At 49.5% G+C, this 17,500-nt stretch overlaps 1 protein-coding gene across 1 annotated transcript in view; it reads right to left on the minus strand.

Annotated features, from left to right (window-relative positions):
• LOC139405578 (intermembrane lipid transfer protein VPS13B-like) overlaps nucleotides 1–17,500 on the minus strand; it is a 63,763-nt gene that overhangs the window by 28,296 nt on the left and 17,967 nt on the right. Inside the window, exons 5-9 of the mRNA XM_071147989.1 lie at nucleotides 16,203–16,378; nucleotides 12,654–12,830; nucleotides 7,183–7,390; nucleotides 5,635–5,823; nucleotides 3,549–3,695 (exon numbers count right to left, since the gene is read on the minus strand). Of these exons, the coding sequence (XP_071004090.1) occupies nucleotides 3,549–3,695; nucleotides 5,635–5,823; nucleotides 7,183–7,390; nucleotides 12,654–12,830; nucleotides 16,203–16,378 (897 nt within the window). The remainder of the gene's footprint in view (nucleotides 1–3,548; nucleotides 3,696–5,634; nucleotides 5,824–7,182; nucleotides 7,391–12,653; nucleotides 12,831–16,202; nucleotides 16,379–17,500) is intronic.

The following is a 17,500-nucleotide window of genomic DNA, read 5'->3' on the forward strand; positions in this document are numbered from 1 at the left end:
AGGAGACGACAGGAGAAAACAGGAGACGACAGGAGAAGACAGGAGACGGCAAGAGAAGACAGGAGACGACAGGAGACGACAGGAGACGACAGCAGAAGACAGGAGACGACAGGAGACGACAGGAGACGACAGGAGACGACAGGAGACGACAGGAGAAGACAGGAGAAGACAGAAGACGATAGGAGAAGACAGGAGACGACAGGAGAAGACAGGAGACGACAGGAGACGATAGGAGAAGACAGGAGACGACAGGAGAAGACAGGAGACTGAGAGTTATTTCCCACTCTGCACTGCACCTAACCAAGCAACAAAAAAAGGCACTAACTGCTAAATTGTTTGAAAATGAGTTTATGTCATTTTTGCTACATTAAATACATTCTTAATCATGTGGACAAGTATCCTGCCTCAGTTGTATTGTGTTCAGGAGAAAAGGGGGGTCATGTTAGCCAGTAACTGCATGAAGATAATGAGAGGACTTGCCGTTCCCCCCAGAGAGGACATGTCGTTCCCCCCAGAGGACTTGTCGTTCCTCCCAGAGAGGACTTGTCGTTCCCCCCAGAGAGGACTTGCCGTTCCTCCCAGAGAGGACTTGCCGTTCCCCCCAGAGAGGACTTGTCGTTCCCCCCAGAGAGGACTTGCCGTTCCTCCCAGATAGGACTTGTCGTTCCCCCCAGAGAGGACTTGTCGTTCCCCCCAGAGAGGACTTGCCGTTCCTCCCAGATATGACTTGTCGTTCCCCCCAGAGAGGACTTGCCGTTCCTCCCAGAGGACTTGTCGTTCCTCCCAGAGAGGACTTGTCGTTCCTCCCAGAGAGAACGTGTCGTTCCTCCCAGAGAGGACTTGTCGTTCCCCCCAGAGAGGACTTGTCGTTCCTCATAGAGAGGACTTGTCGTTCCTCCCAGAGAGGACTTGTCGTTCCTCCCAGAGAGGACTTGTCGTTCCTCCCAGAGGACTTGTAGTTCCCCCCAGAGGACTTGTCGTTCCTCATAGAGAGGACTTGTCGTTCCTCCCAGAGGACTTGTCGTTCCTCCCAGAGAGGACTTGTCGTCGTCCCCAGAGAGAACGTGTCGTTCCTCCCAGAGAGAACGTGTCGTTCCTCCCAGAGAGAACTTGTCGTCCCCCCCAGAGAGGACGTGTCGTTCCTCCCAGAGAAGACTAAACTGGTAGCAGGGATAAGCATGCTGAGAACAGGGAGTAGTTTGGTAAGGACGCGGTCAGCCACTAAAGCATGATGAACAGCCAACTAGAAAGACTGCTGTTTGTGGTCTGCGTTTTAAAGCCGTCACAGTCCTGCACGTTAAGGTTCTTCGTCTAACCGGCAGTGGCAACTGGTAACCTCACGCCATCGTCTTCTCCGGGAGGATCTGAAGGATCTCGTGAAATGACATCACCGCGTTGTTCTTCAAGGAGGGGGGGGGACAGACGTGTCCCGAGATGAAAGCACAAACCTGCATCCAATTCATGGTGTTTGTCTAATGTGTCTGGGCTGTGGAGTGCCAACGACCACATGGTGAGACTGGCAGAGTGGGGACTGAGACAGGAGCAGGGGGAGTGTGTGTGTGTGTGTGTGGGTGTGTGTGTGTGTGTGTGTGTGTGTGTGTGTGTCTGTGGGGAACATGAACTGATGGGAAACAAGCCTCTGCTCTCCACAGTCACAGAGCAGTGTATCTCAACCCCAGAGGGTACTGGTACAGAGTCAATGTGGAGACTATATACAGGGGGTACTGGTACAGAGTCAATGTGGAGGCTATATACAGGGTGTACCGGTACAGAGTCAATGTGGAGGCTATATACAGGGGGTACCGGTACAGAGTCAATGTGGAGGCTATATACAGGGGGTACTGGTACAGAGTCAATGTGGAGGCTATATACAGGGGGTACCTGTACAGAGTCAATGTGGAGGCTATATACAGGGGGTACCAGTACAGAGTCAATGTGGAGGCTATATACAGGGGGTACCTGTACAGAGTCAATGTGGAGGCTATATACAGGGGGTACTGGTACAGAGTCAATGTGGAGGCTATATACAGGGGGTACCGGTACAGAGTCAATGTGGAGGCTATATACAGGGTATTACGGTACAGAGTCAATGTGGAGGCTATATACAGGGGGTACCGGTACAGAGTCAATGTGGAGGCTATATACAGGGGGTACTGGTACAGAGTCAATGTGGAGGCTATATACAGGGGGTACTGGTACAGAGTCAATGTGGAGGCTATATACAGGGGGTACCGGTACAGAGTCAATGTGGAGGCTATATACAGGGGGTACTGGTACAGAGTCAATGTGGAGGCTATATACAGGGTATTACGGTACAGAGTCAATGTGGAGGCTATATACAGGGTATTACGGTACAGAGTCAATGTGGAGGCTATATACAGGGGGTACCGGTACAGAGTCAATGTGGAGGCTATATACAGGGGGTACCGGTACAGAGTCAATGTGGAGGCTATATACAGGGGGTACTGGTACAGAGTCAATGTGGAGGCTATATACAGGGTATTACGGTACAGAGTCAATGTGGAGGCTATATACAGGGTATTACGGTACAGAGTCAATGTGGAGGCTATATACAGGGTATTACGGTACAAAGTCAATGTGGAGGCTATATACAGGGTATTACGGTACAGAGTCAATGTGGAGGCTATATACAGGGGGTACTGGTACAGAGTCAATGTGGAGGCTATATACAGGGTATTACGGTACAGAGTCAATGTGGAGGCGTATGTAGGGGTATGAGGTAGTATGTACATGTAGGTAGGGGTATGAGGTAGTAGAGGTAATATGTACATGTAGGTAGGGGTATGAGGTAGTATGTACATGTAGGTAGGGGTATGAGGTAGCATGTACATGTAGGTAGGGGTATGAGGTAGCATGTACATGTAGGTAGGGGTATGAGGTAGTATGTACATGTAGGTAGGGGTATGAGGTAGCATGTACATGTAGGTAGGGGTATGAGGTAGTATGGGGTGAAATGCATCGATAATAAACAGCGAGTAGCAGCAACGTAACGAAAGGGGGATCGATGAACATAGTCCGTGTGGCCATTTGATTGGCTGTTCAGGAGTCTGATGAACCCAGACTTGGCGCTCCGGTACCGCTTGCCATGCGGCAGTAGAGAGTCTGTGACTAGGGTGGCTTTGACCATTTTAAGGGTCTGACACCGCCTGGTATAGAGGTCCTGGATGGCCGGAAGCTTTGCCCAGTGATATCCTGGGGTGTACACACTACCCTCTGTAATGCCTTGCGGTCAGAGGTCGAGCAGTTGCCGTACCAGGCAGTGATGCAACCGCTCTCGACGGTGCAGCTGTATAACGTTTTGAGGATCTGAGGACCCATGCCAAATCTTTTCAGTCTCCTGAGGGGGAAATAGGTTTTGTCGTGTCCTCTTCACGACTGTCTTGGTGTGCTTGGACCATTCTAGTTTGTTGTTGATGTGGACACTATGGAATGTGAAGCTCTCAACCTGCTCCACTTCAGCCCCGTCGATGAGAATGGTTCCTAGTCAGACAGTAGAGGTCTAAAGTACAGGAAGTAGGGGGTGTTACCTGGTCTGTGGTCCCCAGGGCCTGGTCAGACAGTAGGGCTCTATATGACAGGAAGTAGGGGGTGTTGTTAACCAGGATGGTCCTGTCTTCTATCTGGATAATCTGGATGCCGTGTCTCACCACAGACGACACGCAGAACTGACAAACCTATAGGGAGGGAGGGGGCAAAGACACAGACAGAGACAGAGACACAGAGAGACAGAGAAAGACAGAAACAGAGAGAGACAGAGAGAGACAGAGACAGAGAGAGAGAGAGAGAGCGAGAGACAGAGAGAGAGGCAGAGACAGAGAGAGGCAGAGAGAGACAGAGAGAGAGCGAGAGACAGAGAGAGAGGCAGAGACAGAGAGAGGCAGAGAGAGACAGAGAGAGACAGAGAGAGGCAGGGAGAGACAGAGAGAGACAGAGACAGAGAGCGAGAGACACAGAGGGACAGAGAGGCAGAGAGAGACAGAGAGAGAGACAGAGAGAGACAGAGAGATAGAGACAGAGAGAGAGAGAGAGTTAATGCCTCCACATGCTTCCAGTAACTCATGTCTATCTGATACTGTTTTTCTATGTGTTAGTTAGTCTCAATGACATTTTATAGATGGAACAGTGAGTGAGTGATATGTGGTTATCTGACCTGTTCCTACCTTGTTGAATGTAATAACAGGGACCTGTTCCTACCTTGTTGAACATAATAACAGGGACCTGTTCCTACCTTGTTGAATGTAATAACAGGGACCTGTTCCTACCTTGTTGAATGTAATAACAGTGACCTGTTCCTACCTTGTTGAATGTAATAACAGTGACCTGTTCCTACCTTGTTGAATGTAATAACAGTGACCTGATCCTACCTTGTTGAATGTAATAACAGTGACCTGTTCCTACCTTGTTGAATGTAATAACAGTGACCTGTTCCTACCTTGTTGAATGTAATAACAGTGACCTGTTCCTACCTTGTTGAATGTAATAACAGTGACCTGTTTCTACCTTGTTGAATGTAATAACAGTGACCTGTTCCTACCTTGTTGAATGTAATAACAGTGACCTGTTCCTACCTTGTTGAATGTAATAACAGTGACCTGTTCCTACCTTGTTGAATGTAATAACAGTGACCTGTTCCTACCTTGTTGAATGTAATAACAGTGACCTGTTTCTACCTTGTTGAATGTAATAACAGTGACCTGTTCCTACCTTGTTGAATGTAATAACAGTGACCTGTTTCTACCTTGTTGAATGTAATAACAGTGACCTGTTCCTACCTTGTTGAATGTAATAACAGTGACCTGTTCCTACCTTGTTGAATGTAATAACAGTGACCTGTTCCTACCTTGTTGAATGTAATAACAGTGACCTGTTCCTACCTTGTTGAATGTAATAACAGTGACCTGTTTCTACCTTGTTGAATGTAATAACAGTGACCTGTTCCTACCTTGTTGAATATAATAACAGGGACCTGTTCCTACCTTGTTTAATGTAATAACAGTGATATGTGGTTGTCTGACCTGTTCCTACCTTGTTGAATGTAATAACAGTGACCTGTTCCTACCTTGTTGAACGTAATAACAGGGACCTGTTCCTACCTTGTTGAATGTAATAACAGTGACCTGTTCCTACCTTGTTGATCATAATAACAGGGACCTGTTCCTACCTTGTTGAATATAATAACAGGGACCTGTTCCTACCTTGTTGAATGTAATAACAGGGACCTGTTCCTACCTTGTTGAATATAATAACAGGGACCTGTTCCTACCTTGTTGAATGTAATAACAGGGACCTGTTCCTACCTTGTTGAATGTAATAACAGTGACCTGTTCCTACCTTGTTGAATGTAATAACAGTGACCTGATCCTACCTTGTTGAACGTAATAACAGGGACCTGTTCCTACCTTGTTGAATGTAATAACAGTGACCTGTTCCTACCTTGTTGAACGTAATAACAGGGACCTGTTCCTACCTTGTTGAACGTAATAACAGGGACCTGTTCCTACCTTGTTGAACTTAATAATTGTGTCTCTGGATAAGAGCATCTGCTAAATGCCTCACATGTATCACGTAGAGACAGGTAGCTTGGGGAGGATGTAAGTATGGACAGTCCCTAACCTTCTGTCTCCCAGGGTTCCTCCCCAGGGGGATCTCTGCCTCCACATAGCCCTCCTCGTCCAGGGTGAGGACCTCAGGACTGACACCCTCCTTCCAGCGCGGAGACGTCAGGTCATGGACCAGCTTCAGGGCTGTAGACTTATGGACCGTGTTAGTGTCGGACCAGTAGATACCCAGCTGAAACGCCTCCTAGAGAGAGGGAGGGAGGGAGAGAGAGACAAACAGAGAGGGAGGAAGGGACAAAGAGAGAGGGAGAGACAGGAGAGAGAGAGAAAGAGAGAGAGAGGAAGGGACAAAGAGAGAGGGAGAGACAGGAGAGAGAGAGAAAGAGAGAGACAAACAGAGAGAGAGGAAGGGAGAGATACAGAGAGGGAGGAAGGAACAAAGAGAGAGGGAGGAAGGGACAAAGAGAGAGGGAGAGATAAAGAGAGAGGGAGAGAGACAGAGAGGGAGAGGTAGGGAGAGAGGGAGGGAGAGAGGGACAAACGGAGAGGGAGGAATGAAGACAGAGAGAGAGAGAGAGACAGATTGAGAAAGAGAGAGACTAGGTTCAAATCTATCAGCGATCATGATGAATACATGGACACACACGAAGCCCTGCTCTCTGAGTCGGCCAGTCCCAGCTCCTCTCGGCCGTTACCTCATAAATCGCGGGTGCTATGGAAACAATGCTTTATTTGTTTCTGTTTCACAGACTATGACACGCGTAGGGCTTTACGCTAGTTTCCTGTAGCCATCAGCCTTTATCCTCTGATACCAGACAGACCTTAGTACCTAGTGATGGGTTTGAGGTCCTACCTAGTGATGGGGTTTGAGGTCCGAACCCCTACAGACAGACCTTAGTACCTAGTGATGGGGTTTGAGGTGTGAACCCCTACAGACAGACAGACAGACAGACAGACAGACAGACAGACAGACAGACAGACTGGAGAAGATATACCTACTCAGGTAGACAGACAGGCAGACAGGCTCACTGGGGAGGATATACCTACTCAGACAGACAGACAGACAGACAGACAGACAGACAGACAGACAGACAGACAGACAGACAGACAGCCTTAGTACCTAGTGATGGGGTTTGAGGTCCGACTTGCCTTGTTAGAATAGAGTGCCCTGGGTCCTCCTGTCTGGCCCATAGAGGTATACACTCAGTGGCCAGTTTATTAGGTACACCACACCCTGTTCACGACAATGGTTCGCTCCTACAGACAGTGTCTGGGGTTTACCCGAGACCAGAGAGACTAATACAGAACATCCAGTCAGCAGCAGTCTTGTGAAGAGAGGTCGGCTGCTTTTGCAACAGCTAATGGGGGATCCTAATAAAATACCAAATACCCCAAATAATTCAGGCTGTTCTGGAGGCAAAGGGTGGTCTGACCCGGTTACTAGATGGATGTACCTAATAAACTGGCCACTGAGTGTATAATACACTAGTGGCGCTGATCTACGACCTGCAAAGCTCTAGAAGGTGACGATAATGGCAGCCATCTTGGTCAGTGATGCATTCAAAAACCAGTCTATATAAATCAAGGGTTTCTCCTCTCTCACCTTGAAGTTAGGAGGAACGAGGGTCTTTCCAGCAGGTATCTGCAGGACGATGGTCTCTCCTTCAAACAGCCAGAGGTCCCATGTAGAGTGGTTGGTCAACAGGGCCCAGGGAATGAGCTCTACTAGAAGAGTGTTGAGACCAGACCTCCAGGCTGACAACTTCACCTGCATGGGGCTGTCCCACTGGGCTAGGACTTCTGATCCAGGCCTACAGTACCACACAGAGATATACAGTTAAATACTGTAAACATCAACAACTATACAGCTCCCTGGGATGGGGGGGGGGGGGCTGTCCCACTGAGATAAGGTCTCCACTATACACCTGTAACATGGATCTGTTCCACTGAGATAAGGTCTCCACTATACACCTGTAACATGGATCTGTTCCACTGAGATAAGGTCTCCACTATACACCTGTAACATGGATCTGTCCCACTGAGATAAGGTCTCCACTATACACCTGTAACATGGATCTGTCCCACTGAGATAAGGCCTCCACTATACACCTGTAACATGGCTCTGTCCCACTGAGATAAGGTCTCCACTATACACCTGTAACATGGATCTGTCCCACTGAGATAAGGCCTCCACTATACACCTGTAACATGGATCTGTCCCACTGAGATAAGGTCTCCACTATACACCTGTAACATGGATCTGTCCCACTGAGATAAGGTCTCCACTATACACCTGTAACATGGATCTGTCCCACTGAGATAAGGTCTCCACTATACATCTGTAACATGGATCTGTCCCACTGAGATAAGGCCTCCACTATACATCTGTAACATGGATCTGTCCCACTGAGATAAAGCCTGCACTCCAACATGGAGGTCTCTGTTCCACTGAGATAAGGCCTGCACTATACACCTGTAACATGGATCTGTCCCACTGAGATAAGGTCTCCACTATACATCTGTAACATGGATCTGTCCCACTGAGATAAGGTCTCCACTATACATCTGTAACATGGATCTGTCCCACTGAGATAAGGTCTCCACTATACACCTGTAACATGGATCTGTCCCACTGAGATAAGGTCTCCACTATACATCTGTAACATGGATCTGTCCCACTGAGATAAGGTCTCCACTATACATCTGTAACATGGATCTGTCCCACTGAGATAAAGCCTCCACTATACACCTGTAACATGGATCTGTCCCACTGAGATAAAGCCTGCACTCCAACATGGAGGTCTCTGTCCCACTGAGATAAAGCCTGCACTCCAACATGGAGGTCTCTGTTCCACTGAGATAAGGCCTGCACTATACACCTGTAACATGGATCTGTCCCACTGAGATAAGGTCTCCACTATACATCTGTAACATGGATCTGTCCCACTGAGATAAGGCCTCCACTCCAACATGGAGGTCTCTGTCCCACTGAGATAAGGCCTGCACTCCAACATGGAGGTCTCTGTCCCACTGAGATAAGGCCTGCACTCCAACATGGAGGTCTCTGTTCCACTGAGATAAGGCCTCCACTCCAACATGGAGGTCTCTGTCCCACTGAGATAAGGTCTCCACTATACACCTGTAACATGGATCTGTCCCACTGAGATAAGGTCTCCACTATACATCTGTAACATGGATCTGTCCCACTGAGATAAGGCCTCCACTCCAACATGGAGGTCTCTGTCCCACTGAGATAAGGCCTGCACTCCAACATGGAGGTCTCTGTTCCACTGAGATAAGGCCTGCACTCCAACATGGAGGTGTCTGTCCCACTGAGATAAGGCCTCCACTCCAACATGGAGGTCTCTGTCCCACTGAGATAAGGCCTCCACTCCAACATGGAGGTCTCTGTTCCACTGAGATAAGGCCTCCACTCCAACATGGAGGTCTCTGTCCCACTGAGATAAGGCCTCCACTCCAACATGGAGGTCTCTGTCCCACTGAGATAAGGCCTCCACTCCAACATGGAGGTCTCTGTCCCACTGAGATAAGGCCTGCACTCCAACATGGAGGTCTCTGTTCCACTGAGATAAGGCCTCCACTCCAACATGGAGGTCTCTGTCCCACTGAGATAAGGTCACTCCAACATGGAGGTCTCTGTCCCACTGAGATAAGGTCACTCCAACATGGAGGTCTCTGTCCCACTGAGATAAGGTCACTCCAACATGGAGGTCTCTGTCCCACTGAGATAAGGCCTCCACTCCAACATGGTCTCTGTCCCACTGAGATAAGGTCTCCACTATACACCTGTAACATGGAGGTCTCTGTTCCACTGAGATAAGGCCTGCACTCCAACATGGAGGTCTCTGTTCCACTGAGATAAGGCCTCCACTAGACATCTGTGGTACAGACATGAACAATCACCATAACATCCAACTTCAACCACGCTAAACAGACACACGGAGGCACGCCATGGAAGTACGCAGAAACAAACAACTTAATATGCAGATACAAACAACATCAATCAACAGGCATCTGGGTAGGCACATGGGCATGTATCGCATCAGCACACACCACCGCACACACACGCCAACAACACACACACACACACACACACACACACTGTGATCAGCACCAGAGTGGCAGATACAAAGCTGTCGGCCTTCCACTAGGGGTTGTGAGGTCGTGTTAACATCAAAACCATGTCTCTGTCCTACCCCTGATGTACAGAGACATAGACAGCAAAGATGCATTTACTTGACTAGAACGTTCTATGGCGGCCATGTTAGCTCCCCATTAGCATTACATGGGGAATATTTCAACAATGACAAGTAGCTGAATGTCTATGTAATTGTTGACTGCTGAAACATCCAACTCTACTGAACACTAAGGACTAATAGTTCCTGTAGTGAAGGTAGACTCCCGGAGGGTTCCAGGTCTAGTTCCTGTAGTGAAGGTAGACTCCAGGAGGATCTGTAGTGAAGGTAGACTCCAGGAGGGTCCCAGGTCTAGTTCCTGTAGTGAAGATAGACTCCAGGAGGATCTGTAGTGAAGGTGGACTCTAGGAGGACCTGTAGTGAAGGTAGACTCCAGGAGGGTTCCAGGTCTAGTTCCTGTAGTGAAGGTAGACTCCAGGAGGACCTGTAGTGAAGGTGGACTCTAGGAGGGTCCCAGGTCTAGTTCCTGTAGTGAAGGTAGACTCCAGGAGGGTCCCAGGTCTAGTTCATGTAGTGAAGGTAGACTCCAGGAGGACCTGTAGTGAAGGTGGACTCTAGGAGGACCTGTAGTGAAGGTGGACTCTAGGAGGGTCCCAGGTCTAGTTCCTGTAGTGAAGGTAGACTCCAGGAGGGTTCCAGGTCTAGTTCCTGTAGTGAAGGTAGACTCCAGGAGGGTACCAGGTCTAGTTCCTGTAGTGAAGGTAGACTCCAGGAGGATCTGTAGTGAAAGTGAACTCTAGGAGGACCTGTAGTGAAGGTAGACTCCAGGAGGACACCAGGTCCAGAGAGAGACGGACGGTGAGGTAACGATGACAACCTATTCTCTATATAGTGCTCTACTTTGGGCCCTTTTGACTAGGACTCTTTAGGCCCTGGTCTAAAGTAGTGCACTATATAGGGAATAGGGCTCTGGTCTAAAGTAGTGCACTATATAGGGAATAGGGCCCTGGTCTATAGTAGTGCACTATATAGGGAATAGGGCTCTGGTCTAAAGTAGTGCACTATATAGGGAATAGGGCCCTGGTCTAAAGTAGTGCACTATATAGGGAATAGGGTGCCATTTTGGGACCTACCCTTAATTTCAGTTAATTTCCCAGAGAAGGGAAGGTGTCAGTTTGTCCTGGGCCTTTAGAAACCCCCCCCCCCCCCCCCAGTCTGATCCCTGGACTGTGAACACACATCTCTAAACATGGAACCCCCCCCCAGTCTGATCCCTGGACCGTGAACACACATCTCTAAACATGGAACCCCCCCCCAGTCTGATCCCTGGACCATGAACACACATCTCTAAACATGGAACCCCCCCCCAGTCTGATCCCTGGACCGTGAACACACATCTCTAAACATGGAACCCCCCCAGTCTGATCCCTGGACCGTGAACACACATCTCTACACATGGAACCCCCCCAGTCTGATCCCTGAACACACATCTCTACACATGGAACCATACGTCCACCATTTAATGAGTCTTCCTGGGCAGATAACATTTATCCACTGAGGCTGTTTTGACAGAGGTCCAGAGCTCTCGGAGTACGGTGCGGTCGCTAGGGTAACTAACCGCTCTCTTGGCTCTGAGAGTCTAAACACTGTGTGTTAGAAGGGCACAGGAAGTTGAAGAGGTAAATGTTATTTTTATTTTTATTTTCTGTGTGTAGGCCTTTTAACGAGAGAGAAACACCTCAGTAATCATTAAGCAAACGTTTTGTAGACGTCGCCGATCGGCGAGGGGGTGGGGGGGTTGGGGGGGGGAAGAGTACGGCTGTCAGATCTCACACTTCTAGAAAGCTGGGCTCTGCTGGCAGCCCCCCTGACAGAAGCTGCTCAGCACATTGGATCCAGTCAGAAAGTCACCTGCGTTGCTCTCTGATGCCCGATGTGCCAAACTATATCTAAATGCAAGACCCTGTCCTTTGTGTCAGAAAGTCTGTGGCAGAACAGAACGACAGTGTAAATGTGTGGTCTGGAGAACGGCTAGATGAATCTAAACCAGGGTTCTCCGAGGATCTAAACCAGGGTTCTCCGAGGATCTAAACTAGAGGTTCTCCGAGGATCTAAACCAGGGTTCTCCGAGGATCTAAACCAGTGGTCTCCGAGGATCTAAACCAGGGGACTCCTAGGATCTAAACCAGGGGTCTCCAAGTATCTAAACCAGGGGTCTCCTAGGATCTAAACCAGGGGTCTCCAAGTATCTAAACCAGGGGACTCCTAGGATCTAAACCAGGGGTCTCTGAGGATCTAAACCAGGGGTCTCCGAGGATCTAAACCAGGGGTCTCCTAGGATGTAAACCAGGGGACTCCTAGGATCTAAACCAGGGGTCTCTGAGGATCTAAACCAGGGGTCTCCGAGGATCTAAACCAGGGGTCTCCTAGGATCTAAACCAGGGGTCTCCAAGGATCTAAACCAGGGGTCTCCGAGGGTCTAAACCAGGGGTCTCCGAGGATCTAAACCAGGGGTCTCCGAGGATCTAAACCAGGGTTCTCCGAGGATCTAAACCAGGGGTCTCCGAGGATCTAAACCAGGGGTCTCCTAGGATCTAAAACAGGGTTCTCCTAGGATCTAAACCAGGGGTCTCCTAGGATCTAAACCAGGGGTCTCCTAGGATCTAAACCAGGGGTCTCCTAGGATCTAAACCAGGGGTCTCCTAGGATCTAAACCAGGGGTCTCCTAGGATCTAAACCAGGGGTCTCCTAGGATCTAAACCAGGGGTCTCCTAAATGAAACAATTTTTTTCAAGCTTTCAAATAGGCCAATTCTCCTTCTCTTCTGTCCCCTGCAACTCTTCCCCAGGTCCTTAGTGTACAAGAGACAGCAGTGCACACACACACACACAGACACACAGACACACACACACAGTACCTGTCTGTGTCCTTGCTGACATAGGGCCATGGAGGCTGGCTGTTGTTCTTCAGACCGTAGAAGTCTGCCAGTATGTGGTCCTGGCTGTCCTCCAACCCAGCCTGGTTCCTGTTCACTATCTGTTTGATCACACCGGTGGAGATGGGCACCGCACAGTGAGACGCATTCTCGTCCTCACTGCAACAGACAGACAGACAGACAGACAGACAGACAGACAGACAGGTTAGTCTTCATAACACACACACACACACACACACACACACACACACACACACACACACACACACACACACACACACACACACACACACACACACACACACACACACACACACACACACACACACACACACACACACAGCTAGTCCAATGTGGGTTTGATTCCCACTGTCTGGGGTGAAGTATGATCTCTGCTTGTTCCACAGACGCCCCAGTGTTACTCTGTGGATCCTAACTGACCCACTACAGTCAGTAATCACCGTGTTACTCTGTGGATCCTAACTGACCCACTACAGTCAATATCCAGCGTGTTACTCTGTGGATCCTAACTGACCCACTACAGTCAGTATCCACCGTGTTACTCTGTGGATCCTAACTGACCCACTACAGTCAGTATCCACCGTGTTACTCTGTGGTTCCTAACTGACCCACTACAGTCAGTATCCGCAGTGTTACTCTGTGGATCCTAACTGACCCACTACAGCCAGTATCGGCAGTGTTACTCTGTGGATCCTAACTGACCCACTACAGCCAGTATCCACTGTGTTACTCTGTGGATCCTAACTGACCCACTACAGCCAGTATCCACCGTGTTACTCTGTGGATCCTAACTGACCCACTACAGTCAGTATCCACCGTGTTACTCTGTGGATCCTAACTGACCCACTACAGTCAGTATCCACCGTGTTACTCTGTGGATCCTAACTGACCCACTACAGCCAGTATCCACGGTGTTACTCTGTGGATCCTAACTGACCCACTACAGCCAGTATCCACTGTGTTACTCTGTGGATCCTAACTGACCCACTACAGCCAGTATCCACCGTGTTACTCTGTGGATCCTAACTGACCCACTACAGTCAGTATCCACTGTGTTACTCTGTGGATCCTAACTGACCCACTACAGTCAGTATCCACCGTGTTACTCTGTGGATCCTAACTGACCCACTACAGCCAGTATCCACGGTGTTACTCTGTGGATCCTAACTGACCCACTACAGCCAGTATCCACTGTGTTACTCTGTGGATCCTAACTGACCCACTACAGTCAGTATCCACCGTGTTACTCTGTGGATCCTAACTGACCCACTACAGCCAGTATCCACCGTGTTACTCTGTGGATCCTAACTGACCCACTACAGTCAGTATCCACCGTGCTACTCTGTGGATCCTAACTGACCCACTACAGCCAGTATCCACCGTGTTGCTCTGTGGATCCTAACTGACCCACTACAGTCAGTATCCACCGTGTTGCTCTGTGGATCCTAACTGACCCACTACAGTCAGTATCCACCGTGTTACTCTGTGGATCCTAACTGACCCACTACAGCCAGTATCCATCGTGTTACACTGTGGATCCTAACTGACCCACTACAGCCAGTATCCACCGTGTTACTCTGTGGATCCTAACTGACCCACTACAGTCAGTATCCACCGTGTTACTCTGTGGATCCTAACTGACCCACTACAGCCAGTATCCACCGTGTTGCTCTGTGGATCCTAACTGACCCATTACAGTCAGTATCCACCATGTTGCTCTGTGGATCCTAACTGACCCACTACAGTCAGTATCCACTGTGTTACTCTGTGGATCCTAACTGACCCACTACAGCCAGTATCCACCGTGTTACTCTGTGGTTCCTAACTGACCCACTACAGTCAGTATCCGCAGTGTTACTCTGTGGATCCTAACTGACCCACTACAGCCAGTATCGGCAGTGTTACTCTGTGGATCCTAACTGACCCACTACAGCCAGTATCCACTGTGTTACTCTGTGGATCCTAACTGACCCACTACAGCCAGTATCCACCGTGTTACTCTGTGGATCCTAACTGACCCACTACAGTCAGTATCCACCGTGTTACTCTGTGGATCCTAACTGACCCACTACAGTCAGTATCCACCGTGTTACTCTGTGGATCCTAACTGACCCACTACAGCCAGTATCCACGGTGTTACTCTGTGGATCCTAACTGACCCACTACAGCCAGTATCCACTGTGTTACTCTGTGGATCCTAACTGACCCACTACAGCCAGTATCCACCGTGTTACTCTGTGGATCCTAACTGACCCACTACAGTCAGTATCCACCGTGCTACTCTGTGGATCCTAACTGACCCACTACAGCCAGTATCCACCGTGTTGCTCTGTGGATCCTAACTGACCCACTACAGTCAGTATCCACCGTGTTGCTCTGTGGATCCTAACTGACCCACTACAGTCAGTATCCACCGTGTTACTCTGTGGATCCTAACTGACCCACTACAGCCAGTATCCATCGCGTTACACTGTGGATCCTAACTGACCCACTACAGCCAGTATCCACCGTGTTACTCTGTGGATCCTAACTGACCCACTACAGTCAGTATCCACCGTGTTACTCTGTGGATCCTAACTGACCCACTACAGCCAGTATCCACCGTGTTGCTCTGTGGATCCTAACTGACCCACTACAGTCAGTATCCACCATGTTGCTCTGTGGATCCTAACTGACCCACTACAGTCAGTATCCACCGTGTTACTCTGTGGATCCTAACTGACCCACTACAGCCAGTATCCAGCGTGTTACTCTGTGGATCCTAACTGACCCACTACAACCAGTATCCACCGTGTTGCTCTGTGGATCCTAACTAGAGCCATGGTTAACTGGGTCTAAAGTGGAAACTAAAGCCATGGTTAACTGGGTCGGGTGGTCTAGTTACTTCCTGTCTGGCGGGGTGTTTCAGCAGGTCTGGGATCAGAGAGGGTGACCCATCCTAGCAGCACTAAATCAACAACCCTCCAGGATACATTAGACCCAGACAATAGAATAACATGGCTTCAGAACTACGACTCAGCTGTCACTTCTACTTGGACTGGGGAGACCCCTCCCTCCCTCCCTCCCTCCCTCCCTCCTGTCAGGTCATTCTCAGTGTTCAGTAGTTGTTCCTGGTGACCCTGTCCCTGGATTAGCTTACTCTCTCTCTCTTCTCTTCTCTGTGTGGATGATGACAGGGTCTGGAAGGTGTGTTACCTGGCCTGGAAGGTGTGTTACCTGGTCTGAAAGGTGTGTTACCTGGCCTGGAAGGTGTGTTACCTGGTCTGGAAGGTGTGTTACCTGGCCTGGAAGGTGTGTTACCTGGTCTGAAAGGTGTGTTACCTGGCCTGGAAGGTGTGTTACCTGGCCTGGAAGGTGTGTTACCTGGCCTGGAAGGTGTGTTACCTGGCCCAGAAGGTGTGTTACCTGGCCCGGAAGGTGTGTTACCTGGCCCGGAAGGTGTGTTACCTGGCCCGGAAGGTGTGTTACCTGGCCCGGAAGGTGTGTTACCTGGCCTGGAAGGTGTGTTACCTGGCCTGGAAGGTGAGGTGGTGTGTCAGGTCATTCTCCGTGTTCAGTAGTTGTTCCTGGTGACCCTGTCCCTGGATCAGCTGACTCTCTCTCAGCCCCAGACTTCTCTTCTCTGTGTGGATGATGACAGGGTCTGGAAGGTGGCTACGCATCATGAACAGAGGACTAAATACAACCTGGAAGAGAACAGGACACGGCTGTTAGAGAGACAGAGAGAGAGAGAGAGAGAGAGAGAGAGAGAGAGAGAGAGAGAGAGAGAGACAGAGAGAGAGAGAGAGAGAGAGAGAGACAGAGAGACAGAGAGAGAGAGAGAGACAGAGAGCGAGACAGAGAGAGAGAGACAGAGAGAGAAAGGGACAGAGAGAGAGACAGAGACAGAGAGACCGAGAGAGAGAGGAGGCAGAAAGAGAGACAGAGACAGAGAGAGAGACAGAGAGAGAGAGAGACAGAGAGAGAGACAGAGAGATAAAGGGACAGAGAGAGAGACAGAGACAGAGAGACCGAGAGAGAGAGGAGGCAGAAAGAGGTCTGTTGTCAGGACAGTAGAGTAGTGAGGAGGCAGAAAGAGGTCTGTTGTCAGGACAGTAGAGTAGTGAGGAGGCAGAATGAGGTCTGTTGTCAGGACAGTAGAGTAGTGAGGAGGCAGAAAGAGGTCTGTTGTCAGGACAGTAGAGTAGTGAGGAGGCAGAAAGAGGTCTGTTGTCAGGACAGTAGAGTAGTGAGGAGGCAGAAAGAGGTCTGTTGTCAGGACAGAGTGTAGTGAGGAGGCAGAATGAGGTCTGTTGTCAGGACAGTAGAGTAGTGAGGAGGCAGAAAGAGGTCTGTTGTCAGGACAGTAGAGTAGTGAGGAGGCAGAAAGAGGTCTGTTGTCAGGACAGAGTGTAGTGAGGAGGCAGAATGAGGTCTGTTGTCAGGACAGTAGAGTAGTGAGGAGGCAGAAAGAGGTCTGTTGTCAGGACAGTAGAGTAGAGAGGAGGCAGAAAGAGGTCTGTTGTCAGGACAGTAGAGTAGTGAGGAGGCAGAAAGAGGTCTGTTGTCAGGACAGTAGAGTAGTGAGGAGGCAGAAAGAGGTCTGTTGTCAGGACAGTAGAGTAGTGAGGAGGCAGAATGAGGTCTGTTGTCAGGACAGTAGAGTAGTGAGGAGGCAGAAAGAGGTCTGTTGTCAGGACAGTAGAGTAGTGAGTCTCTCTCTCTGTCTCCTCCTTCCACTCTCTCTGTCTCCCCCTTCCACTCTCTCTGTCTCCCCCTTCCTCTCTCTCTGTCTCCCCCTTCCTCTCTCTCTGTCTCCCCCTTCCTCT

This window comes from Oncorhynchus clarkii, chromosome 3 (assembly GCF_045791955.1).
Source record: "Oncorhynchus clarkii lewisi isolate Uvic-CL-2024 chromosome 3, UVic_Ocla_1.0, whole genome shotgun sequence".
NCBI lineage: Eukaryota > Metazoa > Chordata > Actinopteri > Salmoniformes > Salmonidae > Oncorhynchus > Oncorhynchus clarkii.